The following is a 27,578-nucleotide window of genomic DNA, read 5'->3' on the forward strand; positions in this document are numbered from 1 at the left end:
CATAGCTATAACATTATGACGTCACAACTGTGGTGACCAGTCATGGCGCGTTTGTAGTCACGTGATTCTAATTAAAATTTCATCAATTTTTAATTGCTTATAATTAAAGGAAAAAATTTTTTTTGAAGTTATTTGTATTAAATATCAATATTATTAATAATAAAGTTTCAAAATACATAAAAAAAATCAATATTTTTTTTTTATTCAAATACTCAATTGTTCGAATCGAAAAGAAACAATGTTCATTGCAATAACAGGAAGTGATATTCGTTTCTTAAAAATAATAATAGATGTGAAAATACTCTCTTTTTAAGCGATCAAAAGTCGAAGAAATATCAACGCCAAGTAATAAGTAAATATCTCTGTATGTTTTCACTCCTTGATTATTCATGTTGTATTCTACGTAATCGTTTTAGTATTTTAGTGTTAAGCTACATGTGTACATACAAAAACTGGAAAATGCTAAGTCAATTAAGGTAAAAGTTTGAAACGACACACAGAAACAAGCATTATCTAAGACAGTTACATCTATTTTCCTAATTTTCTATATATGTGTCGAAAATCTATCGCGAAAAAGTATGGCAAGCTTTTAGTTGTGAACCATTTCATCAACATCATCAGCCCATATACGTTCCCACTGCTGGGACACGGGCCTACAGCCTACAGGCCTACAGGCCCTATTCCACCTCGCTGGCCAAGTGCTTGTCGGTGGATATCACAATAAGTCGTCGAACCATTCAAAAGCAAAGAACTAGGTAATATTTTTAGTACAAATTTCGCTATTAAATAAATATTTCGCTATCTCTCCATGATTTTACTTTGACGTCATTAATGACATTATCTTTTATATCGCATAATTATGTAATAGAATTTTACTTATCTGTATGATTTCTATTACCTGATAATGCGTGAAAATAATTAGCGAATGATATTAGTGGATTAACTGGATATAACGAGCAATAGGCAATTATTTGTTAAGAATCTAAAAATGTAAAAATTTTGAATTTAGAAAAATTGAAATTTAAAACAATTCGATCTCGAGGCGGGAATCGAACTCTCGTCTTTCGCCTTGCCGGGGTGGCCTGATATCTTGAAGCCACTCTTGATCCCGCCAGAGCAATCGAATTTACATTATTTTATTCAAACTCCTATTAAATATGTATGAATGAAAACAACTGAAGATTAAAATATCATTATTTTTTGTTAGACACTAGTTTCACGATTGTCTAAACCATTCTAATAGATAATTAGGAGGTACAGGATACCTATATTTGATAAATTCAAAATACGCTCAAACCCAAGTAACTACATATAAGTAGTACAAGAGACGAAATTAATAATTCAGCTCTTTTTAAATAAACAACAAAAAACTATGACTCAAAATAAGGATTTAAAAAAATTCTCTCATGACATTTAAAAAATATATATCCATTCTTTTTTGTTTATGTTTATTAGATAGGCCATAGATAAATAAATATCGTAATTAAATAAAACTGCTTGGAATAGAATTCATTTTTATTTAATAGATATGTAAAATAACCTTACAATTATAATAATAAGCATGCAATTTATACAAATTAAGTATGTTTAGGTGGAAGTAATTGTCATAGTTGTCATATCATGACATTATCTTTACCTAATCTAGCTGCAGCCCGCGGTTTCAGTCATCATTTTATATTAACAATATATTGACTGGGACCTTATACATATTTTTGAATACCAGCTGATAAAGAAAATGCTGTAATTAGCATTGAAATACAAAAAAAAAACACAAAAAGCCATAACCTTTGATCCTTACACAATCTTTTTGATTTTCTTGTTGAATATTATCTTAGCTGATTTAAAAGCACATCACGTAAGATTAAGGACTTATGAACAAGATTAACTTAAAAGTCTAAAATATAAGCATTTTGAGCATCACGTACGAAGGTATATACAGGGTGTCCCACCGTCGATATACTAAGCTCAAAGGAGTATATAATTTTGCATATAGTGAGTACGTAAAAAATACTTATAAAATTCCAGATGCACAATGCATTTTTTTTCAAATATGTATATGAATTCTTATCCTATTTGCCACCCGCACGTGAGCTATCGTTTAAGATTATGTTTTCATAGACAAAATGCTCAACATAACATAGCGAAGTACCGTATATGCGGGCTGGCAAAACTAGAGAAGAAAACATGGTTTTGTAGGAAAAAATAGGATTTTTTTTACTTAATTTTGTAGTTTTGGTATTTTTTACGTGATCAGTGTATGCCAACGTGAGACACCCTGTGTGTACAATGTAATAGTTGCACAAACATTATCTTCCGTAAATAATTGTATTTAATTGCCAATTAGATATATAGGTACTATATACAATGTATATTATACACAGTTAAGCTCTTATATACACACTGTGATGTTAGATAACAAAAAAATACACATCTTTTATTTAAATATTATTGTAAGCTGGCAAGTTGCCTTGGCATACAATTTTGTAAGTATTTCTTGAGGTTTCCCATTTTTTTTATGACAATATTTTTCTAAAAATAACGTTTTACAAAATATTTACATTATATATTACAATATATTTTCTAATCAAGAATTGGATCATGTTCGTAGCCACTATTCAACAACATACATCATTTCTGGCATCCTATTATCAAATCCGTGACGTCACACGAACCCAGAACTCTGGTATCGTGGTGATGATGCCCTGAATCCTCTTGGCTGGTTTCTTCAAGGGTCTACCATCAGCTGTGGACACGTGGAACGCTTGCATGAACGCAGCGAACACCAGAAACATGCCTTGTCTAGCGTAAGTTTCACCCGCGCAGAGCCTTCTTCCTAGAATTTTAAAATGACTTTAATTTTTAGATTAAGAAAAAAATGGTATTTAATTTTTAGATTTGTAGCTTTCAAATTCTCGTTTTAAAAACATTGTAAAATGTTTTTTTTTAATAAAAAATTACGAGACGGAAATTAATAAAATCTCAAGGAAAATTGTGATTTATGATTTATCCTTTACTTATTAATTTAAGTTTACATTTGTTCATAAGCCTGGTTTTTTCCATGACAGTTTTCTTGCGACAAAGCTGATACTAATTGAATCATGCCTATCTTTATTTTTTTTAACCAACAAGTCCGCTTTTTGTTTATCAGTCATTAACACAACCATCGAGCTTCTTTTGTTCTTTCATTAGGAGTTGGAATTTAGACTCTTGAACAAAGACCAACTTATACCTACTGGGTCAAGAGTAGGTACAATTATTATGTCTCAGTACTGAGTACTCAATTTTAAACTGACTCTGATGGTTGAACTGCTTTTGCGTGAAATATAGTAACAAATATCCGTTTATTTATTTATTTCTTTCTAAAGATATTACAAAGTGGAGACATGGGGAAGGACTTACAACATTTTTCATGAAGACAAAATCATTGTTTGTAGTTAAGTCCTACTAATATTATAAATGCGAAAGTTTGTGAGGATGTGTATGTGTGTTTGTTACTCTTTCACGCAAATACCACTGAACCGATTACAATAAAATCTAGCACACATATAGAGGGTAACTTGGATTAACACATAGGATTGGTTTTATCCCGGAAATCCCACGGGAACGGGAACTATGCGGGTTTTTCTTTGAAAACGCGGGCGAAGCTGCGGGCAGACAGCTAGTATAAAGTATTATAAATGCGAAAGTTTGTGAGGATGTGTATGTGTGTGTTTGTTACTCTTTCACGCAAATACTACTTAACCGATTACAATGAAATTAAGCACACATATAGAAGGTAACTTGGATTACCACATATAAGGATGGAAGGATAGGTTTTATCCTTGAAATCCCACGGGAACGAGAACTATGCGGGTTTTTCTTTGAAAACGCGGGTGAAGCCGTGAGCGGAAATCTAGTATTTTATATAAATTGAACGAATACTATTTTACAGATTTTTAATTCAATGACTCACGCCAACTCCCAATAAAAAATAAACAAATAAAAGAAAAAGTTGTTAGGCTTGTCCGATATACAATGACGGACATTGACCTTTTATAAAGCGAACCCGGTCACTAAAGCATTGTTATCTCCAATAGCCTTCCTCTAAAGGTTTCGACTTTCGAGTAATACTTATTCCTTTTTGGTAATACTATTTTTTGACTAATAAACCCTTTTCTATTGCACTGTAAGTATTAGCATTAGGCACTAATCTCACAGTTTCAAAATATAACGAAAGTTTGTAATTATGGATGGATGATGTTTGTTACTCTTTCACGTGAAAATTTCTTTAGGTAGCTATCTATCACCGAAAGAATTTATCAAATCGGACCAATAGTTCCTGAGATTAGCGCGTTCAAACAAACAAAGATAGATCAGCTTTATAATAAGTTTTAGTATAGATTTAATAATGATTAACTCTGCTGAAAGAACGAGGCTTATTCCTCTGCAAGGTCATTCCAAAATGTATTGTTTTTGTTTTAGTTTTTATATTCTACGTTTGTGTATGAATAAAAAAAACTACTTGAAAACTATCATTGTGTATTAATCTAACATAACTACAGATCAAGGATCATTCAATTTTTTCTTTAATTTCTAAATTCGTTTGTGAAATAAATTTATGAACAAAAACAAAAAAAAAATATATTTTTTATTTCATTTTTTTGAATAAGCTAGAGAGGTAGACGTCATATTATTGCATTTTTGGTGAAATAATATTTTGTACCTTACTAGTTAATCTGAGCAAAAAATATACACTTAAATAATACATTGGGTGTCTCTCTTTTTTCTTTCAATGTAATCATCTAACGTGTTTCGCATGGCAATAGATTAGTTATTAGGCGTTACTAGATACACATAGCTTTCAATTTAACTTGAAGAACCTATAAACTCAGATAATGCATATGTAACAAACGAATTACTTCTGTACTATATACTTATGTACTTAATATACTATATATTATCTAAATAAAAATTGAAATGTATGTTCGTCAAATACTTACAATCATAAACAAAAAATAGTAATTAGATTTATTTAATCGATCCAACCGAAGATCTAATAAAGTAAGAATTATTTATTTGTACCTAGGTAATGGTTTTGTTAGTCCGTCCGTACAGTCTTAATCGATAAAGGTGGTTCTCTAAAGTCTATACACTCAAAAGTATATAATCTCTAAAGTATATACTAAACAGATAAAACTAAAAGCATATTTTATTAGTAATCTTATGTTAGTGTTAGTAATACTTATACATAATACATACCCGCTCCAAAAGGCAGTGCCTTATCGGAGTTTACTTGCAGTTTTCCATCGACGATATATCTCTCCGGCCTAAAGTTTTCCGGGTCGCCCCAAATTTTTTTATCCATATGCAGACTTAGAAGATTTACAGACACTGAAGTATCCTGAAACATAAACAATTATTTTTGACAAAAAAAACGAGTGTGCCGAGCCACGCGTCAGAAATGAAACGTCTTTGGCAAGAATCAAAGATACCAAAATCGTCGCCTTACTGCATCACGAGACAGTATTGCCATGACGCGACCTTGAAATTTTACTCGCTTAAATAAGTAAAAACTAAAAATTTAATCCATTATTATATTTTTTAACCGACTTCAAAAAAGGAGGAGGTTCTCAATTCGATTGTATTTTTTTTCTAAGATCATGTTATGTTATATTGCCACTGTCTAAATATTAAATTGTTCTTAGAGTTCCTAAACTTTTATGTGTCGCAAAGAGGCTTTGACACTAAAATAGTACTTACTTGACATCAAGTAGTTTCAGTTTTTATGAGGTTTCTGTGCTAAGTGCGATCAAGAGTCTTGGATTACTGGAAATTCAGTTAAATGAGTATATAGTATTAATAGTATTAATATGGTCGTCGTCGTTGGCCTATGCGTCTATTACAGACGGTTTATGGTGCTATGCCTGAGCAATGCTTTTCGTGTCCATATAATCCAATGCGGGATCGACATACATTTTCCGCAGGTCGGACACGGGTTTACGCAGGAGCACGGTGACGTTTCATCCTTTTGTTTGCGAGTACTCCGTCCGTAAATATGGTATAAAGTAGGTCTACAAAACCTATATATTTAACTGTTTATGACTCGATTCTTCCGCATGTCAAGTACATTCGAAATCGCAAAATAATTTTATTTGAAAGGTTAACAAAAACAAAAAGACGTGATCCTTAAAAAGCTTGAAGATCGCTGACAACCTTTTGGCTTTTAATGGAGATGAAATCATGAGCCGTGCAGCCACTCAGGCGCATGCGAAAGATAAAATTGTCGCTAAAATACCGGCCAAGTGCGAGTCGGACTCGCGCACGAGTACCGTACTCTGGGGACCCCCTTAATATATTTTTTTTAATTTTTAGTATTTGTTGTTATAGCGGCATCGGAAATTTTCAGCTTTCTAGCTATCATGGTTTATGAGATACGGCCTGGAGACAGACAGATGAGAGAGTGGACTGTGGAGACTAAGTTATTGGTCCAGTTATTCTTTGGGTACGGAACCCTAAAAAGGAACGACATTTAATCACGTATATAAACAAGTTAAACTTTTGTAGGAATCAACGCTTTTCGACATAATATTGTCAAGGCTAGGTTATTGACTTGTGGAATACAACCGTAATTGTAACGGAATTGTTCAATTTATCATTTATTCATTTATTGTTCCATTGTTATAATAAAATAAATATTATTTATGCACGTATTATAGTGTATAATTTATACTTATATCCGAGCTTTGGTATAGGTACCTATCGTTATTGCTTAATATTTTTATTCGTTATTGCATAATCAAACTCAAACATTTATTAAATTCAATTAGACTTCTAGAAGCACTTTTGAATTGTCATTACATATTTTTAACATAAATTACCTCCGATGCGGAAAGCAGTGTCTATGGAGAAGAACCGGCAAGAACCTCCATAGTAATTAAACTCCATAATAATTAAAACGTTTCGATCTGAATATTAATATAATGAATATTATGTCCATCGCTTCACCACGAAAATGAAGTCTTTAAAAGATGGTATAAAGCAGAATCGTTCATAGACTATGTAAATTCCTAAAATATGAATTGGTCAGTACATTAAATAAAAGTAAGTTAAGCTCGTTTACCTTTGGTATATCATAGCCCTCTAGTTTTGTATCGACCATGGCTCTGTGGGCCACAGCTAGTGGGACCAATGTTTCGAACCGCAGCATCTCACGAATACACGCCTCTGTGTATGGCATTCTAGAAACAAATTTATTACAATAGACATAAGGCCCTCAATTGTACTGTCGTTTATTGTTCACAAAACTTCAGTAACAAAATAAGGTTCGTGCATGGAAATTAAATATTCTCACATCAGTTAAAAATGTAAACATTAAAATAATCAATGCAAGTGCATTATCAATTCTCCAACTTACTAAACGTGGTAATAAAAGTCTTTTTATAACAGGATACTCAACGTTTGGAGTCAAGTACACTTGACCTTATTGGATATATGAAATGGTAAACTGTACTCTAAAATAAGGAAGCGAAATCAGATAGCAAATCGAAGTGCGATATATTCTTCCCTATACTATCAAATACTAGCTGCTCCCCGCGGTTTCACCCCCGTGGCTTCGCTCCTGTTGGTCGAAGCGTGATGATATATAGCCTATAACCTTCCTCGATAAATGAGCTTTCTAACACCGAAATAATTTTTTAAATCGGACCAGTAGTTCCCGAGATTAGCGCGTTCAAACAAACAAAGAAACAAACTCTTCAGCTTTATAATATTAGTATAGATGAATTCAATGCATTTATGTAAATAAGTGTGAAAGACCTTTTGTTCATTCAACTTTACTTCAATGCCGTATTATTGCTCTTTGCAAAATAACTATGAAACAATTACTTTATCAGAGTAGGACGTGGAAACTGTTGATACTATAATGATTATTATTCGAGTAAATACTAAAGTTTATTGTTATAGCTCACGGTAAACTCCTATATGTACCTAAATTAAATTGAAACTTAAACGAACTAAACTACAAAACACCTATGGTAGTAGGTATTTTGTAGTTTAGTTCGTATGTATGTTTATGTATCTATTATCCTATTATATATTTATGGAATGACCGTATGTGCAGATACAATGGACTTTAGCTGTTTTACCACAAAAAACTTTAGACAGGGTTTAACTTTCTCTTTAAGTATTTCACATAAACAACTATTAAAGCATTGAGATACAATATGTACTAGTACATATTAACTCAATGTATTAAAGTGACAGATCCCTGGTTTAAAGTTAGACTGTGTTTAAACTTCAAAAAAGGACGAGGGTCTATAGAGTATGGCCGCCAAAAATTGTACATTCAAGAAAAAAAAAAATGTCCTTGTCATTTTATATAGCACCAGATTTTTTTATATAGTAACTAGCGGTCCGCCCCGGCTTCGCCCGTGGTACATATGAAAAATAGATGTTGGCCGATTCTCAGACTTACCCGATATGCACAGAAAATTTCATGAGAATCGGTCCACCCGTTTCGGAGGAGTATGCAGACTAACATTGTGACACGAGAATTTTATATATAAGATTATGGTAGTTTTTAAATAGTTTCAGCTTCACTATGTTATATTTATCATTATATTAATAATTTAAATTAATTTTGAGTGCCTTTAACAAGCTCAATATTTTTTTTTTGAAATGCTTATTTTCCTTTCCATACTAAAATCATGTGTCCCATTTAGTCATCTCACACTTTGAAGTCACAAAATTATGCAAAAATCTATTGATACCTGTAAAATTTTGGTATTTCTAAATTATTCTGTAAATTTGTGGATAGTTTTAACAAGTTCTAATAAAAATAACATAAAAGAAATTAATATAAAACTCACTTAAAACTATGTCTCACTTTTTTTCACGAATGATACTTCACGCACGGTTACCATAAAATAACACCCTAAATAACTAGATATCCAAGCCACAAAAATATTTTTAAGTAGGGGCAACACCGATTTACATGTTGGCCACCCTTTAGAAAAAAAATCGCCATTTTGTTACTGTCAAAGTTAATCGAAAGGTAGTCGGCATTTTTGACCCGCAACATTTTAATAATTTTGAGTGAGAATTATGCAAGGTAAGAATACAAATTTACTATATTATTTAAATTATGTGTGTAGCTTTAGTGTTCTAGTGTAACAAATCAAACTATGCGGCGTCTTATTACTACAATACTTTGGCGAATAAAGGCTTTTTAGGTTATGTCCAACCATATTTTTATTCACGAATGATACCATGTGTTACTATTGTGTTACGTAACATCCGTGAGCGGCTCTTAGGGGTAGTACTCACTAGAGAATCTAAAGTTAAAAATTTACTTTTTTACATAAAGAGAACCCACTTCAAAAACTATCATGTTTCGGAAGTTAGTAACTTTTTTACTATAATAATTCGTATTCGTAATTAATATCATAAGTTGTGAATGATTCTTGCATTTGTAAGTATTATAGAAATACAAAATTTGAGAAATAAAACTTTTTCTTTAATATTTAAATTTGTTTTATTGAGTTTTAAAGTAATTTAATCAAATAATTTAATTAACAATATAAAACAGAAATGTAAAAAAAATCTCCTGCATTATTAGTTGTAATGTACACTAGGCTTAACAAAATCACGTATGTTACTATCAGTCACGTATGTTACGGTGTGTTACGATTTCACGACTGTTATTGTACAATATTTGGCGGCCATACTCTATAACAGTTCCCACAATTCGACTGTAATTTTTTGGGTTTGAACATCAGAACTTTTGTTTTGATATTTCTTTAATTGTTAGGTGCTTCTTTCCCATTTACATTTTGTCTGGTGCTGACTTCTGATAATTCGAAAGCGATTTAAATTTTTGCCAAGAAATAATATAAACAAATCCAAAATAGATTATTTCTGGTTGATATTTGCTTTGAGATTTTAATGACTTATTTACTGACGTAAAATCTATATGTGAATAAACATTTTCCAGTATATATAATGCGACCTTCTTCAGGCACTTGAAACTAAGAATGTTGTAAATAAGCACAAGGATTAAACACTTGATATGAAGTGCAAATAAAATACAGCGCAAATAAAATAGTTTATTCACGCTTTTGTTCATATTTCAATGCTTGGATAAAACTTATCCGTCCATTAGAGTATTACACGATAATATTAAAATGTCACGTAAACTGTCAAATACGGGCAATTAGAATACGTTTTTAAAATGGTAGTTTTATACGTTATTCGACGAATAAGTTTTATCCATAAGCATTGAAAAATCGGCCCTTACTTGCTTCACTTGTATATGTTTGTATCACAGGTTTGTATGTAACGGTCAGCTTTCACACTTTTGTATGTTACAGATTTAATTGAAACTTTGTACTTTTTCAACTTATCAAGGATCGGTGCCAATACAATAATTCCATGTGTTCAAGTCATTTCCTATAGTAGGTAACCATCCTATATCACGCAATGAAAATAAATGGACATTCACAATTGCTTTAAAGTTTTATAAGTTTACTAGCGGTCCGCCCCGGCTTCGCCCGTGGTACATATTTACGTTTTCTCTACATAAGAACCATCCTCGTACTTCAAGGAATATGATAAAAAAAGAATTATCGAAATCGGTCCACCCGTTCACGCGTGATGCCGTGACCAAGGAAAACGGGTTTCATTTTATTTTGAATATATGTAATAGATTATAGATTAGATATTAATTGAGATCTGACTGTAATCAGAAATATCATCTTCGTTTATCAATTAAAATTTTAACCTCTGCAGACTAGCATATTAAATTTCAGTTAAAATTATCCAAAACTTTTAAAAAGAACTACCTATTTTTGAGTCGGCTTCGAAAACATGACGTCATATATAAGTTCTCTTATTTTATTAGTGTTTTATCGCTCAAATCCTTGCCTACTCAACGCGTGGTAATAAAGTTGTAAATAATGAATTAAAATGTCATATCGATCGACCTTTATAATTGGTATAATATTGAGGTCAATAATTGTACAGCATAACACTTGATTATCTACTTATATCGGTAAATCACTGTTTTATTGCCATAAGCCATCGATTAAAACATTGTATAAGAATTAGACTAAAACAATAATTTTAGGTCATTTTGATAATAACTATGCTATAAGTATCTGATAATAAATAATAGTATGATTTAGTTATTATCAATTTGACCTAACGTAGTTCTTAAGTCGGTCAAGTCCTCAACATCTTAAAAAAACACTTGATTAAATGTTTTAACGATACAAGTAATATATGTACCTATGTAGTTCATTATGGTACGGGAGCTATTAACGTTGAAAAAAAAGTCATTTTAGTATAGCTGGTTTTTTGATATATTGTTCCTCTAGCTATTTCGGTTAGAGTCCGCGCAGTCTGGCTGGCCGGAGTGGTTGCGTTCAGTAGTGCGCATCTTATCTGCACAGGAAATTATCCTTAATTTAAAGTCATTTTTTAACGCGTAATTTTTAAACTTTTGCCTTTAGATAGATCCATCAATCATAATTTTTTTATTGCAAGACGTTTTTTTCGTTGTTAAATAGGTGCCAGACGCAATTTTTTATTTCGTTTTTATAAAAAATTCAAATTATTTTAGAATGTCTGTAAATTTCATATTATGTTCTTCAAACATAATATAATCTAAAATTAATTAGCCAGACGCTAATTCGATTGTTAAGTATTAAATATGTACAAATAAAAACGTAGTGAAAGTAGGTAAGTATAACAATTTGATGATTGTGTATAAGGAGAGATAGTTTAAAGTGCAAGACAGATAGAAAGGGTCGGCCGCGAAAATTAAATAACAATAAACAATAACTTTTTTTTTTCGAAAATATAAGATGCATAGAAATTGAATTGTTCCTACTCTAGGATTCCCTGTTTTGTGGGAATAAGTACCTTCCATTGGTACATTTTATTCCTTAGGTTAAAAAATAAACTATTAGGGTACATCAACAATCTTCTATACAAAACAATTTTTTTTATTACTCAACTAGCGACCCGCCCTGGCTTCGCACAGATGCGATGCTGATACTAAAATATATATATAAATCTCGTGTCACAATGTTTGTCCTCAATGGACTCCTAAACCATTTAACCGATTATAATAAAATTCGCACACCATGTGCAGTTCGATCCAACTTGAGAGATAGGATAGTTTAAACATGTAGGTACCACGGGTGAAGCCGGGGCGGACCGCTAGTATACCTATATAAATTCATGCTAACTACTTTAGTTAAATTCAATACAAACTTAAACATGCGAGTGTGTGTGTGTTCACGTGTATGTGTCGTGTGTTGTGTATGTGTATGTGTATGTGTGTACATCAATAAAGATAAATACGATTTTGTTTGGTTTGAGGGAGAGCAATCACCTTCCACAGTTGTAGATGTTATTATTCAAAGTAAGTATTGAATAGAACATTAATCAAGAAAAACTAAATTATTATATTATAACGAACAAATCTTTTTACTTTGAATAAATGAATTATTATTTTTTTTGTTACAGATAATGGAATATTGGAAAACAATAACAATTCCTTAGACGGCTTAGACGATAACATAAATAATTCTGACAGTGAGAGGGAAGATGATGATGATGATGATTATGAAGATGGCTTTTTAAATTTAACACGTTCACTGCGGCACCTAAAATGCCAAACTTACCGTTGTTGCGGCATGTCTTCCATACTTCACATCGGCAAGTTCACCACTGTGCGTCATGAGCCATTTTTATCACATCGCACCTTCTGACTTTGAAGGTTAATAATTTCATGAAATTTCAAGATATTTCAAAAAAAATTTTTTCAGATAATAGTCTAGTATATACCGCATAAATAGCTTTTAGTTTGACCCAATAGTTTAAAAGATATGAGGGAAAATGTAAACCCCTGATTTTGTGAAAAATTATTTGCCATCCCGCACTGCGTTAATACGGCATGTTTACAGTGATAGCGATGAGAATCACAGTAAAATAAAACATCGATGTCGATATAAATCAATTTTGTATATTTCAGTCTGTTTGTTAACAGATAACGAGATCGTCGATACAAAAAAAAAACACATAAAACAAGGCACTTGATAGAGTAATATCAGGAAATAGTTCAGTAACTTTTGTCTTAATTTGTTCAGTAACTTTTGTTTTAATGTTTTATATTATTTTCACAACTGTCATCACATTTTTGCATTTATGCTACGAAATAAAAGAAAGTAAAAAAACTAAAGCCTCTAAGGTATCATTGTCATTTAAAAAAACTCAAAAGAAAAGTGCTTCGGTCCTGGTGCATCACTATGCGAGACTGACACGCGGCGCGCTCGCAGTACAGTGCGGCATGCCGCATGAGGTGCTTGTCCATGGCAAAATATTTGACATGCCGCACACAAAAGAAACGGTTTCTTTTCTATGCGTTGTGTCCAATATTTTGCCATACGATTTTTAAACGAAATTGAGTCCTACTTCAAACTGTGATCACAAAAATATATTTGTCTCTTTTCTAGTCATTGATTAACATATAAAAAACCTCGCCGCACCACGGTGAAAACTGCGATTTTGGGCGCCGCACTGTGGTGTAGTCGCTGATGGCCCGATACTGGACATGCCGCAGTGAACGTGTTAACAATGTAATTGTTTAACCTTCATTGATATAGTTTTTATTCCATTCTTTTTAATGTATGGTAACTTTAATTTATTTTTCACTTTTATGTTTTTTTTTTCATTTTAACTTTTTAATTTATAAGAACAAGTGTAAATAATATTGTATTCTTGCAATTATTTCCTGTCGCATAATTAAAATACACTAGCATGCTTCATTACTTTTTTTTATTTATACTCATTTTTTAATACTTAACAATCGAATTAGCGTCTGGCTAATTAATTTTAGATTATATTATGTTTGAAGAACATAATATGAAATTTACAGACATTCTAAAATAATTTGAATTTTTTATAAAAACGAAATAAAAAAATTGCGTCTGGCACCTATTTAACAACGAAAAAAACGTCTTGCAATAAAAAAATTATGATTGATGGATCTATCTAAAGGCAAAAGATTAAAAATTACGCGTTAAAAAATGACTTAAAATTAAGGAAATTATCGTGTGCAGATACGATGCGCACTAATAAACGCAACCACTGCGACCAGCCAGACAGCCCGGACTCTAACCGAAATAGCAAGAGGAACAGTATATCAAAGAACCAACTATACTAAAATTCTCACTTGTCAACGTTGGTAGCTCCTATACGATTAATTGTAGAATAGAAATCTATGTACAAACAATTAAATGCTTTGATATATTTACATATTATTACATATATGTATAAATTATGAAAAAGTAACTAGAAACTTATTTCTTTGTCTATCGAAACTTTTTCCATTAGAACATTCTATACCTATGCACTTTGTGTTTTAATCCGTTTTTTAGCCAGTATTTTAATCAGTTAAATTATTTGAAGTTAAACGAAAACAGCAACTATAGTGCATGTAGTATAATATGGAGTAGATTTTGAAATAACAAATATTCTACTAGTGACCGAATTCATTATCACGGTGATTATTCCAAAAATCACGCATGATCCGAGTAATTAATTTAATCCATCAGTCCTCGGAATCACAGACACAATAGAAAATCTATTGTGTCGCGCCCCGATCGGGGCTTACGGTGGTCAATGGGTTAAAACATTGACCGTACTAAATCTGATTAAGATAATGTGATAATCTAGCTATAAGCCTATGTAGAGATTATTCATACCGAGAGGAAGACAAGGAGAGTTGGACATTGTCTGTTTAACCATTGCGACAGGAGGGTATGTTTTTCAGGTGTATGTATGTATATTTCTTTGGCACGCCCTAGAGCTTAAACGGCTTTTCGTATTTTTATGTAAGTGGTATCAAATATCAATATATTCGTTTTAGTCGTGAGAGTAACGCTATAAATTTTTTTGCGCTAATAAAAGTAAAATTTACAAATTTAGTTAAATCGAAAAGTAAAATTTAAATCAAAATTGCTTAAAAAACATCATTATTGCGTGATGATAGGCGACTAATTGAGTGGAAGAATTGAAACAAATATGGCTACTCCATTAGTACCACTTTCGTTCTATGTTAAAATACCCACAGTATTTATAAAATAACTTAATACCTAGTTGAGTTAAAGAAAAACTGATTATTTTACATCAAAGCGTTTCAAGGAAAGAAGGTGGTTTAAATTTAGTTTATTTGACTACTTAATTAATCAAATTTCCAGGGAATATTTTATGACGTTACATAGTTTTTAAGACAAGATCTTTGCGATATCAGTTTGCTATCCGTTTCTTTTGCTTTATTCTGACCACTTCTGACGTCAATTTGCCGAGTCTCCCCTTTAATTCACCTTTTAGCTCACAAATCATAGGCTTAATAATCAAATTAATCAATTATGATTTAATACGATAATTTAACAAACGCACATTTAAAATTACCACAATGTGCGTTGAAATAAATAACATCAATAATTTCTCATCACAAATTTAAAGAAAATAATAATACTTATGTATTATTATTTATATTATTTATAAGTGAAACATCACTATATAGTCTGTTTATCTGTTGAAAATGTCGGAAAATCAAGTTTTGCGCATTATAAAATTATTTTATTTTAGGATCAAAAAAAGCTTTTAAATTAAAACAATATTTCTTATAATATAAAAAAAATATGATAAAATAGAGGTAATATGAGTTTCATATCTATGCTTAGTTCTTCAAGGACTTTAACACAATTAAGTATTTACTATATAATATAAATAAGTAGATACTTGTAACAATAACATAGGTAGAAACTATAATAATTTACAATGGAAGTAAATTGGTCAGAATTCCAGATTCAATTACTTTAAAATATTAGATAATTATTAATTATAAAATTATCAAAAAAAATTCATAAAATGCAAATAAATGCGAAGCCACTTTAGGTACATTCCTTTACAATTATTATGACGGACGAAGTCACGCGCTAAGATTCAATCTTGATACCTATATCTATAAAAAAATAATTAATTGTACCTTGTACGTATTAAATAATATCTTAAATATTAATTCCTTTGCCTATTTATTGTTTTTAATATAGAATAGCTAAAACAATTACATAGATTAAAATAAAATTAGGTACTATTATCGTATTCGCGTAGTTTTCCTATAAATTTCATCATAATAATCTTTAGTTTAATAATATTATGTTTCACTGATCGTATCGAAAAATAATCCTTCTAAACTTACTATAGATAATATAAAATATTATCATGAATGCGAATATTATAACGAATAGAATATTGATGTAGGTAAGTTTCTTTATTATCAATACATACAAAAAATCCTTATGATACAGAGGTTCAAATCTTGTTTTGCGGGATTGCCCACACATTCTTTTAATAAAATAAAATAAATAACAACTTAATTATCATTTAATTTGGCCATAATAGCCGAAAAATGTAAAATAACTGCTATTTTTTGTAAAAAAGACATAAAAATTATTTAAAAAAAAACAGTCAGACTTCGTCTAAGACAACCATGGCTTAAAAGGTTCTAAATTGTCTCTACTAGCTTCGCCTTAAAGCTTTGCACCCACCTTCCAATCACCCTGTATAATAAAATTCTAGAAAAGTGGTGTCCCTTTAGTTTCTGTGATCTGTGGTTGGTGTCTGTACATTGAAAATATGTAAAAAAAAATTGTCTTACTCTCTCATGCGAAAATACCTTAACAAATTTTTATTATACTTGACAGCTTATGTACCAAAATAACACACAGCTATAGAAATAATTGCTGTTGTCTGTTGAGCACCATCCGCATGCGAAACCGCGCGGCACGGCTAGTAATTATTATTATCTCGGAGTCGTTAGACGTCCACTGTTGGTCATACTAGGCCTCTCCGGCTTTCTCCCATATATTATAATGAAATGAAATAACATATTATTATTATGGGAACCACAATGGGAACTCTCTAAAATGTAAGTGTGTGTGTGCCACCGAGTGTATGCACAGTGCACACATACACGCACAAAAACTACCTACTTGGCTCTATCATCCAGTGTTGGTATGCGGTCTCTCCCCACGACCCGGTCTATCTCCTCGTGTATCCCCTCCTGGATCTCCGGCTGCAGCAGCATCCGTTCCACGAGGAACGTGAGCGTCATCTCGACGGCACTCGCGGCGGGGAACATGTAGTCCGTGCAGATCAAAGCCAGCTGTTCCACTGGAATAGGGAATTGTGTGGAACTTTTTTAACAGGTTTTTTGCAGAAATGAAACCTGAATTTTTTGGTAGTTTGTGCTTCATAACATGCTAGCTGTGCTTCGCGGTTTCACCCGCGTAACTCCACTCCTGTTGGTCTTAGCGTAATGATAGTCTTCCTCGACAAATGAGCTATCTAACACCAAAAGAATTAGACAAATCGGACCAGTAGTTCCTGAGATTAGCGCGTTCAAACAAACAAACAAACTCTTCAGCTCTATAATACATATTACAATTTATAGTATAGATTAATTTTTAAAGAAACGTGTACCACTGAATAAATTTTTTATTATTGGCTTTTCTTCTAAGTTACATAATTACCTGAATATGTAGTCCGGTTGCTTGTCCGTTTTTCCTCCTTCATTTTCGTGAGATACGCATCAATAAAGTGTCTATCGTAAGACTCATCGTGTGTCTCCTGTACTTCTTCTATGAGAGTCTAAAAAGTTAAAAACATATCAAAATAATCATAATTTATACATCCATTTATAATAATAAAAATATTTATAATTTACCATATCACATACATTTATTTCTAACGTTTCTGGATGTTACTATGCAATCAGGTCAAATTTATACTTATCAAGTCATACTATAAAACTATAATCTAGTATATTATTAAATACTAGCTTCCGCCCGCGACTCCGTCCGCGCGGAAAAATTAAGATTTATTTATTTCTACGTATTTTTCCGGGATAAAAAGTATCCTATTTTATGCCCAGGATAATAAGGTATAATTATACCAAGTTTCATCGAAATCGAACCGTTAGGTTTTACGTGATGCCTTCACATACAGACAGACAGACAGACAAAAATTTTTTTAATCACATATTTGGGTTTGGTATCGATCCAGTAACACCCCCTGCTATTTATTTTTTCAATATTTTCAATGTACAGAATTGACCCTTCTACAGATTTATTATATGTATAGATTACTTAATATATTATCTGTGCCACAATATTGTATTGCATTAAATATATTGCAGTAGGTATATAGAAATTACCTACCTCAAAAAACTTGACCAGCGCGCCGTTCCCCTTCCTCAAGTCGCTGTATCCACTCAAACTTGGGAAGACATCCTTCAACCAGGGTGTAATGACCAGCGCGCCACCAAGGTCGTTGGAACTCCTCTGGAAGAGCAGGGCCTTGCTCGCCAACTCCCAGAGATCAGCATACTTTTCCCGGGGCAATGTGGACCGGACGAATACGTGGAGTAGCCCATTGATGAAAGGCACGGCGAAGAAATGTGGCAGGTAGATGAGGTTGCCGTTGACTATATTCTGGAATTTTAGGGTAAGGAATATGGAAAGTGGAATTCAGGTTTTTAATCATCACTACATAGTATAAAACAAAGTCGCTTTCTCTGTCCCTATGTCCCTATGTCCCTATGTCCTTATGTCCCTATGTCCCTATGTCCCTATGTATGCTTAAATCTTTAAAACTACGCAACGGATTTTGATGCGGTTTTTTTTAATAGATAGAGACTAGAGTGATTCAAGAGGAAGGTTTTAGTATATAATTTATTATGTTTTAGACAAAGCGGGCGAAGCCGCGGGCGGAAAGCTAGTTATATAATATAGTGTATGTTATATATGGTTTATATTTTTATTCTTTATTACGATTAAGATAAAACAGGAAACAAGCCTGTCCACTTCATCATTTTTGAGTTTTAGTTTTATTGGTTTAAAATGAGTAAAATTTTCATTCATGCAATCACGATATTTTTAACTCCTCAAAATACAAGTTATTTCGTACCCTGGGTAGGTTTTTAAGTATTCATATAAAATTTTATTAATTCTACTCGCTAATGTGTTATTTATAAATAAAATGCTGATTTTAAGTGGTTCACCTACTTAAATAAACCGGCCAAGTGCGAGTCGGGCTCGCGCACAAAGGGTTCCGTAGCAGCAAATATAATAAATTACAGTTAAATCAACCTATCTCAAAAACTATAAGAGATACTTTGATCAAACCAAAAATCGTTGAAAGAGTTAATTAGCATGCATCACCTCTATTTTTTTTAGAATTTTATACCCCGTAGTTATAAAAATAGAGGGGGGGGGACATACTTTTTACGACTTTGAGAGCTGATATCTCAAAAACCGTTCACTTTAAGAAAAATGTTTTTTAGAAAACTTTATATCATTTTAAAAGACCTTTCCATTGATACCCCACACGGGTATGTACATCGAAAAAAAAAATTTCATCCCTCAGTTACATGTATGGGGGGCCCCACCCCCAATTCTTTTTTTTACTATTTAGTGTCATATTTTTGTAGCGGTTCATACAACACATATTCCCATCAAATTTCATCACTGTAGTACTTATAGTTTCCGAGTAAATCGGCTGTGACAGACGGACAGACGGACAGACGGACAGACGGACATGACGAAACTATAAGGGTTCCGTTTTTGCCATTTTGGCTACGGAACCCTAAAAATGGTTACAAGCATGGACCAAAATAAACATAAGAATTTACTTAAAATAAATATCGCCCGCCCGTTGTGCGTTGTTTATAAGTTTTTTAACCTCCAATTCAATATTTAGATTTTTTGTCACAGTTGGTCAAAATAGCTGTCTGACTGCTTTACATTCATAAAAAGAAGAAAAAATGTTTAGGTGTTTATATGTTATAACATAACCAATATAATGTAAATAAGAAAGGCACAGTTAATGCCTTTTAGGCTTTAATATTTATATATTATGATACAAATTAAAAACCGATAAGAACACGCTTTTTGCTCCACGACATTAGCTTTAGATCCACATATTCTTGGCCTACTGATAAATGAGGAATATTGTAAAACCGAAGGAGCAGAAGAAATCTAAGTATCTTTAGGCGGTAGGACACGGTGAGGGAAAATTCACAGATTTGAATCCTGTACAAAACTTATTTTTTCCCCATTTTGTACCAAAGCTTCGTAGAACCGTGTAATTTTAAGCCAAATGAAGTCAATTTAGTCGATAGCATTTATATGAAATTTAAATTGTTAATTATTATTAAAGATTAAAATATAACCTTCTCTAATTAACCTTTCTGATAGTAAATTACTTTTTTGGGTCAACTTCGATGCTGATAAGAAATACAAGTAATTGTTTGATTTTGAAAATACAACTAGATATAACCAATTTGAAAACTAAGTAAATATGATAGTTACCTCGATAAAGAAGACTCGTTAACAATGATTATTGACATTTCAGTTTTAAAGTAAGATAACGATCCCTTCTAGTCACTACTAATATTATAAATACGAAAGTAACTCTGTCTGTCTGTCTGCCTGTTACGCTCTCCCGCTTAAACCTCTCATCCGATTTTGATGGAATGTGGCACGGACAATCTTTAGACTCTGAGAAAGAACATAGGCTACCTTTAATTGCGAAAAAATACCATGCAGGCGAAGCCGCGGGCGGAAGCTAGTAATAAATCAAAGCAATTTCAAGCACGAGGATTTCATATTATGTATATTGTATTTAAATAAAGGTTCTATTGATGTGTTATTTTTAATTATTCACGAACCATAATATAATAACTAGGTAACCTTTTTTACGGGGGTAATACCTTTTCAGCAGGATGTTTAGTGCCGTTCAAGACCATTTCAATCATGTTCTTGGTGTCGTGGACTATCGCTGCCTCCAGGGTTTCGTCGCGACGTCCGAAGCCAGAGTCCCGCATGTAACGCAGGGAATACCGACGCTGTACGTGCCAGAAGTAGCCATCGGTGAAAAATATTCCTGGAAAATAAAAAGAATAAGTTCACTAGCTGTGCCGCGCGCATTTATAGACGGACAAACTTGCAGAAAGTATTTATAATGTGAACTAGCTGCGCTCCGCGGTTTCACTCGCGTGGCTCCGCTTCTGTTGGTCTTAGCGTGATGATATATAGCCTATAGCCTTACTCGATGAATGGTCTAATTAACACCGAAAGAATTTTTCAAATCGGACCAGTAGTTCTTGAGATTAGCGCGTTCAAACAAACAAACGTTTCAGCATAGATTAAGGTACATATCAGGTAGGAACATTACAAATATATTAATATGTGACATTGGTCAATCTTCATTATTTTTTTTAGGATCCTGTAGAATGAATCAAGAAGTCTTATGGTGGAATTAATGATGAAGAGTTTCTGAGGGTGAAAAAGGGTGCATTTGAACCTATGACATAACATTCCCTCATCCCCAACGGAAACAATTTTAACGACGCCTCGAACGTCGAAATAAACGAATAAAAAAATCGATCAAAAATGAATTTAAATAAATGGATGTTTATGTAATTTTATGACTTGTTTGTTGTTTATGTATTTTAGTATCTATAATAGAAAAATAAAATTTATTAAAAATTAATACTATCAAAGAGTCATAATTTGCATGTCTTTAGATGGCTAATGTGGTCATATAGTTTTTATGCACACTTTATGATCATCCAATTTATCTTAATTATATTACTTTAAATACATATTATGTTTAACCAGTTTATATTAAATAAAATAAAATTTTGTAATGTTATTAAATAAAACTTTGAAATTTTAAGATAACTTATTACTCACAAACAAACTCAAAAAATCCAGATTGATTTTATGACATCATTCATTAAGAAGAATTGCCTTAAATCGTGCATTTTTGTATACCAAATACAGGTGAGTATATGTCATATTTTAACCCAGTTTTTGCATCCTTGAATGGTCAATTAGAAATTCATTTCAAGTCTCAATTAACGGCCAGCAAATTATATGGTAATTTTAATATATTTTAGCTAGAAACATGTAATTGCTAGAAGTGTATAATTATTATTAAAGTCGTTTAACTAATAATATTGGTTAGGTATTTGTTATAAGGTTAAGTATTATACTTATATAATTATTTTAATAATTTTAATAAATTGTAATTAAGGCGAAGTATATTTAAAAAATATTTGAAAATTTACTAATCGGTGTATGGTTTCACAACTTAAGATTCTAGAAGAAATAGATTAATATTGTATCCACCGTATCCCTGAATCTAAGGCAATATCTAATATTATATAATGTACTAGCTTTCCACCCGCAGCTTCGCCCGCGCAGTCAAAGAAAAACCCGCATAGTTCCCGTTCCCGTGGGATTTCCGGGATAAAACCTATCCTATTTCCCGGGGTAATAAGTAGCCTACGTCCTTTCTCGGGTATCAAAATATCTCTATACCAAATTTCATGCAAATTGGTTCAGTAGTTAAGGCGTGATTGAGTAACAGACAGACAGACAGAGTTACTTTCGCATTTATAATAATATGTACTAGCGGTCCACCCCGGCTTCGCCCGTGGTACATATTTCGCAATAAAAAGTAGCCTATGTCCTTTCTCGGGTATCAAAATATCTCCATACCAAATTTCATGCAAATTGGTTCAGTTGTTTAGGCGTGATTGAGTAACAGACAGACAGACAGAGTTACTTTCGCATTTATAATATTAGTATGGATGTAGGTATTAATAAAGAGGAAGACGCAATAAGGACAAAAATATTGGCCGTCATCTAATCATAAACAATTCAAGCAAAACATATCATTATAACTATTATTATAAATTATTGTTTATTTATCAGAATTACAACTATATTCGTATAAACAGATAAGACAGAAATACTGTTAGAGAAAATGATTATTTCATATATTCATAACAAGCTTTCCTCAGCGGTTTTACCCGCATTACTCCGCTCCTATTGGTCTTTGCGTGATTATACATACATATATGTATATAACTGTATAGCCTCCCTCGATAAATTTATAAACCTAATACTGAAATATTTTTCAAATCGGGCCTGTGGTTCTTGAGATTAGCGCGTTAAAACAAACAAACTTTTCAGCTTTAAAAAAATATTATAAATAAGGTGATTCTTTCCTTGCAAACCTCAAATCTAGTAAATAATTTACAAATTTGCGTAATTTTTTAGGGTTCCGTAGCCAAAATGGCAAAAACGGAACCCTTATAGTTTCGTCATGTCCGTCTGTCCGTCTGTCCGTCTGTCCGTCTGTCACAGCCGATTTACTCGGAAACTATAAGTACTACAGTGATGAAATTTGATGGGAATATGTGTTGTATGAACCGCTACAAAAATATGACACTAAATAGTAAAAAAAAGAATTGGGGGTGGGGCCCCCCATACATGTAACTGAGGGATGAAATTTTTTTTTTCGATGTACATACCCGTGTGGGGTATCAATGGAAAGGTCTTTTAAAATGATATAAAGTTTTCTAAAAAACATTTTTCTTAAAGTGAACGGTTTTTGAGATATCAGCTCTCAAAGTCGTAAAAAGTATGTCCCCCCCCTCTATTTTTATAACTACGGGGTATAAAATTCTAAAAAAAATAGAGGTGATGCATGCTAATTAACTCTTTCAACGATTTTTGGTTTGATCAAAGTATCTCTTATAGTTTTTGAGATAGGTTGATTTAACTGTAATTTATTATATTTGCTGCTACGGAACCCTTTGTGCGCGAGCCCGACTCGCACTTGGCCGGTTTTATAAAATATTTTACATAATGCGTATTTTTCTACATTGATAATTTATTCACGGGAATAAATTCCATAATAATACATATATAACTCCAATGTCTTAAGTGTATAATAACGTTTTCATATGAGTAACCCTGATAAATATTTTATTTGTTTGTTTTTAATAAAATGCAGATATTGTAAAAGCTAAGGAACCATTATTTTTAATACTTATAAATATTGTGTTTGTACACTTGTTTATTAATGACGGCAATATAAATATTACGCAATCATAAAATGGCAATTCATATTTGCTTACGGATCGCAAATGTCAGTATTTACGAGATGCAAGGATCCCAAAGCAAAAATTTATTAGCTTATTATCACCCCATTAAAATAATTTGTAATTATTCAGTGTAAAAACAAGTTCATATTATTATGACATTTGAAAAGTTTTAAATTTTAATACCTCCTGCTGCGATTATTTGTTTCCTAAAAAATGTCATCAAAAATGTTTGCAATAATGCGAAAAGGAATCATATTTCAAAATTGGTGTAATCTTATATTAAAATTCGTGTTTTTGTATTATTTCAAAGTGCACGATAAACTATAAATCGGCTATTCTAAAAATACAGTTTCGTGGAGTTCTGTTATTATTTTAATAGATAAAGCAAAAAAGAAAGTACCTGACCTTTTTAAGCAACAGACTTTAGAACAAAAGTATACAATTTTATTGGTACCTATACTAATAAATTTATTAACAAGATCATGTACCTACATAAAAAAATAAAAATAAAAGGCTTTCAAAAGAGATAACGAACTAATGAATATAGAGTCATTGTCCGTTCTTATTTTTTATTGTTTTTGTCACTGGCCTGTTTTATTTTAACTTCAAACACATCAACATCTTTTGGATTAAACGCCTATCTATATATAGACTGATCGAGGATACTTTTCATTGGAAGAATAACATAATACATAAGGCCGCCAATTGTATACAAAATCTTTCGTATTAACGTTTTGTATTTTATATAACTCTGTATACAAGAGCCGTAGTCTATCAAAGGCCCAGGGCCGGTTGGAGTAGCATGAGTGCGGCAGTAGCTCTAGGCGCCAGATAATAAAGAGCGCCAAAATCAACATCGGGTAATAAATATAACTCTTTATAAATATATTCCTAAATAGTGACCATGCAAATAAAACGTTAGTTGTTTTATTTAACAAGATAAATTTTGTTCATATGGATATTTGATATAGATTTTGTTAGAAGTTTGCAAAAATTAAAAATATGGTAAATAATATTTATGATACGAATACCTATATGGGCTATATGTATCAAAGGGCGTTATTTATAGAACATTCGGCTCTACCATCAAATATAATATTATATGTTCTACTCTACGATACAAGCTACCTCTGTTTTTAAACAACGATCCTAAAAACAACGGAAGTTCTCAGTTTGTAATTTATTAAAATAATATTTATAAAAAATCGATTAGGGAAATATTAAATGAATTTGTAAAACGGTTAAAATTTCCAAATTTTAACCTTAAACCGTCATTATAAAAGTGGCGTGATAACCAGTAAAATGTACCTTCCTAATTAGGTATCATAACTACTAAGTGTAAGAGTCGAATTCGACTCGACTATGACTTATAAAGTAACCTAAGGTAACATGCTAAATTTGTAGTTATCGAAAGCGTAATAAAAAATCGTGTGACTCATTTTTATCAGTAGGTGGATGATTAATATCTTTTAATTTAAAATGAATCGCCAAATATGCTAAGCACTTAACTCGAAAATGACTACATCGAATCGGCTCTATTTTTTAAATTATTTTTGTGAAGGGAATGCAAAACGCTAATAGATAAAAACTTAGAATGACGAGAAAAATACTCATAAGAACAGTTTTTTCCACATAAATACTCAACTAACAGGTGTTCAACGACATATTAAACAAAACTGAAATTATCTTGAACTATAAATATAACACAAACTAGGTCAAAAACTTACAGAAGAAATATTTTTCTGTATATTGACGAGTAAAAGCGCTTCTAAGCGATGTCTAGTTGAATAAATAAATATATGAGTTTGAGTTTGAAAAGTATTACTTACCCAACTTCTTCCAATAAGACCGAGCGCGTGCTAGGACCGTATCAAGACGACCGTCAAATTCCTCCCTCGAAAGCACCTCTTTGATAGTCGCGGGGTCATTGACCAGGATCTGTGGTAGCTTCCCCAAGTACAGGCCCACAACCTTAGTGTTATACTCTTCAGCAAGTTTGATGGTTGCCAAGCCGAGGTTGTTGATAACTTTGGCTGCGACTATCCAGTAACCGCCATAGATTGGAAGACGTATGGGACCTGTTATGAATTTGAATTTGTTCGTCAAATAAATAAACTTTAATTATAATGTATTAGGCCTTCTTATTGGGTCTGTTATTCGAAATAATTTCAATAATTATAGTCGTTTAAAATTGTACTAACGCAAAACAATAATTTGAGTTGAATTGGTAGGTATAATTTCGAAGTGACCTAAAAATATTGTTATGTACCGATTTAATTGAACTTTGCTCTGCTAGATAGATTAAAGCTAGGAATACAATTATGTACATGCTAGTTATATTTGATTATCACGCTTATTTATGTAGATATAAAGGGCAGATACAGGGAATTTTAGTTGACGATCCAACATTACGTACTTTCGTTAATCTAATCAAAATTATCATAATATTATTTTTCTAAAAGATAGAAACCTCATACATTGTCTTAGCTATTTTCCATAAAAATAATTATATTCCGTAAAAAACTAAGGATTTCCAAACAATAGATTTACAACATGAATAGAAAAAAATATCTTACTGATATTAATAAAAAACTTTACCAACCTGGGGGAAAATTGGCATCTCTCTCGTACGCTTTGCTATACGAATATTTTAACAAGAAAGCTATCATAAATAATAATATTAGCAATCCGACCATCTTCAACACAGACAACTACGTCAATTATATCTCTGACAATAACTGGCCACAAGCCTCTTGGTTTATTATTGAAATATAGTGTTATATCAATTAATAAAGTAAACATTTTATCGTTCCCGTTCGCTATCTTTTTGACCCGCAATTTGTACTAAGATTTGTAATATGACATTATACTCTAATAGGATATAATCGTAGTCATTAGTTCGATATTGTTTCATAAATTTTGAACTCATTCACTATTATTAACATGACTCTCTAATCGTTACAAATAAAATAAATAGGTATAACTACATAACTATTTCTCCGCCCGTTACTTCACTTCCCAATCAATCGCGTGTCTGCGTATAGAAATTTCCATCCCCTATTTGGATAGATCCGATTTCAAACTCAAACTCAAACATTTATTTATTCTAAAAGCCCTTTTGAATCGTCATAGTGTAGTTTTGTCCATTTACCACCATGCTTCTTTTGTAATAAAGTCTTAAGTAATAAAGGGAAGCATCTTTATAAATTTTATGATTTATTATATAAATAAGAGATTATTTACGTAATAATTGCATCCTCATATCCACTTATTACCTAACATTCTTAATATTTCTTTAATCTGATTATCCAAATAATAAACCTAAAAGAAGGAAAAGAGTCATATTAAACTAGCTTTCCACCCGCAGCAACGCCCGCGCAGTCAAAGAAAAACCCGCATAGTTCCCGTTCCCGTGGGATTTCCGGGATAAAACCTATCCTATTTCCCGGGATAAAAAGTACATAGGCTACCTTTCTCGGATATCAAAATATCTCTATACCAAATTTCATGCAAATTGGTTCAGTAGCTAAGGCGTGATTGAGTAACAGACATGAGACAGACAGACGGA

General features: G+C 32.0%; 2 protein-coding genes across 2 annotated transcripts; one reads left to right on the top strand and one right to left on the bottom strand.

Annotated features, from left to right (window-relative positions):
• Positions 1-1,503: 1,503 nt before the first annotated feature.
• Positions 1,504-26,763, bottom strand: Cyp304a1 (Probable cytochrome P450 304a1). Its single transcript, XM_089700306.1, has 9 exons — positions 26,613-26,763; positions 25,840-26,088; positions 20,822-20,994; positions 18,270-18,542; positions 17,583-17,700; positions 17,043-17,223; positions 7,100-7,217; positions 5,239-5,380; positions 1,504-2,833 (listed from the first exon to the last, which is right to left on the bottom strand). The coding sequence occupies exons 1-9, from the start codon at positions 26,704-26,706 to the stop codon at positions 2,649-2,651; spliced, it is 1,533 nt and encodes a 510-aa protein (XP_089556432.1). The 5' UTR covers positions 26,707-26,763; the 3' UTR covers positions 1,504-2,648.
• On the top strand, positions 12,259-12,786 carry LOC149485432 (uncharacterized). Its single transcript, XM_089699664.1, has 2 exons — positions 12,259-12,403; positions 12,508-12,786. Exons 1-2 carry the CDS (start codon positions 12,259-12,261, stop codon positions 12,750-12,752), a joined length of 390 nt encoding a protein of 129 aa, XP_089555790.1. The 3' UTR covers positions 12,753-12,786.
• Positions 26,764-27,578: the final 815 nt, after the last annotated feature.

Source organism: Colias philodice, chromosome 10 (genome assembly GCF_061535455.1).
Source record: "Colias philodice isolate Cphi_HAF_F1 chromosome 10, ilColPhil1 Martin Lab GWU primary, whole genome shotgun sequence".
NCBI lineage: Eukaryota > Metazoa > Arthropoda > Insecta > Lepidoptera > Pieridae > Colias > Colias philodice.

Coding starts and splice junctions, on each gene's coding strand:
- Cyp304a1 (XM_089700306.1), bottom strand. CDS start 26,706: ATGGTCGGATTGCTAATATTATTATTTATGATAGCTTTCTTGTTAAAA. Junction 18,543..20,821: donor CTAAACATCCTGCTGAAAAG/GTATTACCCCCG, acceptor CTAAAATTCCAG/AATATAGTCAACGGCAACCT. Junction 5,381..7,099: donor AGGGCTATGATATACCAAAG/GTAAACGAGCTT, acceptor TTTATGTTTCAG/GATACTTCAGTGTCTGTAAA.
- LOC149485432 (XM_089699664.1), top strand. CDS start 12,259: ATGCGAGTGTGTGTGTGTTCACGTGTATGTGTCGTGTGTTGTGTATGT. Junction 12,404..12,507: donor TGTAGATGTTATTATTCAAA/GTAAGTATTGAA, acceptor TTTTTGTTACAG/ATAATGGAATATTGGAAAAC.